This window comes from Anticarsia gemmatalis, chromosome 10 (genome assembly GCF_050436995.1).
Source record: "Anticarsia gemmatalis isolate Benzon Research Colony breed Stoneville strain chromosome 10, ilAntGemm2 primary, whole genome shotgun sequence".
NCBI lineage: Eukaryota > Metazoa > Arthropoda > Insecta > Lepidoptera > Erebidae > Anticarsia > Anticarsia gemmatalis.
Window position 1 is genome coordinate 3035934 of NC_134754.1, and position 2285 is coordinate 3038218.

At 54.6% G+C, this 2285-nt stretch overlaps 1 protein-coding gene across 1 annotated transcript; it reads left to right on the top strand.

The window, feature by feature from the left end:
- Positions 1-1239: 1239 nt before the first annotated feature.
- Positions 1240-1653, top strand: LOC142976273 (uncharacterized). The gene has a single exon (XM_076119562.1). It carries the CDS (start codon positions 1240-1242, stop codon positions 1651-1653), a length of 414 nt encoding a protein of 137 aa, XP_075975677.1.
- Positions 1654-2285: the final 632 nt, after the last annotated feature.

The window sequence follows — 2285 nt, forward strand, 5'->3', positions numbered from 1 at the left end:
GATAAGAGAATCGAAGGAGCATCCGACTAAGAGTCGCAAAGTGCGGAAGGTGCGCACACCATCAACACGTGTCCCTTCAGCTACGACAGAAGATCAAAACATGGAGGAAACCTCTATAGGAGAAATGGAGTCCGTAATGAGCGACTCAGCCAGCTCCACTGTTGGGTACACATCGGCGCCAACAGAGGATTTACCGGCAACTGACTTGGCTCAAAGAATATACGAGAGACTAGATGACGTGACTATTATGGCGGACCAGTCTCTTAGCGTGAAAGGTACTTTTAAAAAACGGTTGAAGGAGGCCGCCAAAGCCATAAAAATTTCTACCTCAGAGCTATCTCGGCGATCCTCTAATCAGGAAACAATGAAATTAACTTCTGTGAACCATCGCCTCACTGCAGAGATTAGCGTCTTGCGGCAGGAGGTAGCAGCTCTGAGGGAGCTGGTCGAGGCGTTGTCGGAATCACAACGAGTCCAGGGTGTGTCTTCAGAGCGGGCATGTCAACCCTCAACCACCAACTCTGAGATTGACCGCGCCATCAGCGACCTTAGGCTTATGATTGATGCTAGGTTTGGAGCAATAGAGGCCCGGCTTCCTGCGGAACCCCGGATCCGCCCCCCCCCCTAGCTGCAGATAAAAGGACGGATGCGGCGCCAGTATTGGTAACTAAACCAGCGGCCCAACAAGACCCAACGTCGGTGTCCAAGGATAAAGAGGAAGGACAGAAGAAGAAGAAAAAGAAAAAGAAAAATAAGAAAGGAAACACCACAGGCGCATCTGGAACTGGATCGTCACGCCATCCGGTCACTGCTCCTGCTGTTCCACCATCGCTACCACCAGTTCCTCCACCCCTCACAGGCGAGTGGAGCACTGTCGCGAGAAAAAAGAAGGAAGTGGGAAAGAAAGGTGTGCCTGCGGCTCATGTCACCAAGCCAACAGCGCCAAAAAAGGCCACACTGCGGCCCCCAAATTCCGCTGTGATCATTTTAACACTGACTCCGGAGGCCGTGGCTCGGGGAACCACATATGCCTCCATTATTGAAAAGGCAAAACAGAACATCGTGTTAGGTGACCACGGCATCTCCGGAGGGTGCCAAATTCGCGCGGCAGCTACCGGCGCGTGAAAGTTAGAAGTGGCGGGGGAGAACTGCAATGACAAGGCAGACTCCCTAGCTACAAGTCTCAGGCAAGTCCTTGCAGAGGACGCTATCATCTCCAGGCCCTTTAAAACCGCTGAAATGCGTATCTACGGCCTGGACGACTCAACTACGCCTGGGGAGGTCGCGATAGCGGTAGCGCGCGCCGGTGGCTGCCTCGCGGAAATCGTGAAAGTTAGCGAGGTCCGTCGCAACCCTTGGGGTCTCGGCTCGACTTGGGTTAGGTGCCCGGTGACGGCAGCTAAAAAGATAGCGGAATCCGGCAAGCTTCTTGTCGGCTGGGTCTCGGCACGTGTCACAATTGCTGAGCCCCGACCTCTTCGTTGTTTCCGCTGCTTTAGCACCGGTCACGCTCAGGCCATGTGTCAGGCCGACAAGGACCGTCGCAACAGCTGCTACCGCTGCGGGCTCACGGGCCACAAGATAGCGGAATGCACAGCCGATCGTCCTCGCTGTCTGCTATGTGCGGAAGCGAAGAAACCAGCAGATCACTGACTTGGGGGTCCCGCTTGTAAGGCCCCGAAATCAAAAGGTGGGAAGGTCCCGAAAGTGATGGCTGGTGTAAGAGCATCCCAATCCACCATCAACCAGAGCGGGATAGCTAACGAGGAAGTAGCAATGTCCATCGACCAACAATAATGGCCACCGAAATCTTGCAGGCGAACATCAACCACTGCGCCGCGGCCCAGGATCTCCTTATCCAAACTATGGCGCAATGGCTGATAGACATAGCAGTCATTGCAGAGCCATACAACATCCTACCACGCGACAACTGGGTCGGGGACACCGACAACTTGGTGGCCATAGTGAGGCATACAGCATCCAGCTCCCCCCATTTCAGCAGAGTAGCTAAGAGCAAGGGCTGCGTGGCGGCGTTCACGGGAACAGTGGTCATTATCGCCTGCTACCACTCACCTAACAGTAATCTAGCCGATTTTCAGGAGTTTCTGGCTGAGGTCGGCAGACTGATTCGTTGGGCTCACCCCGCCGCAGCACTAGTGGCGGGGGACTTTAATGCAAAATCGGTGATGTGGGGATCTCCGGTTACAAGCGCCCGAGGAAAGGCCTTGGAGGACTGGGCCGTCTCGTCTGGTCTTGTTATTTTAAATAGGGGCACGACCCACACG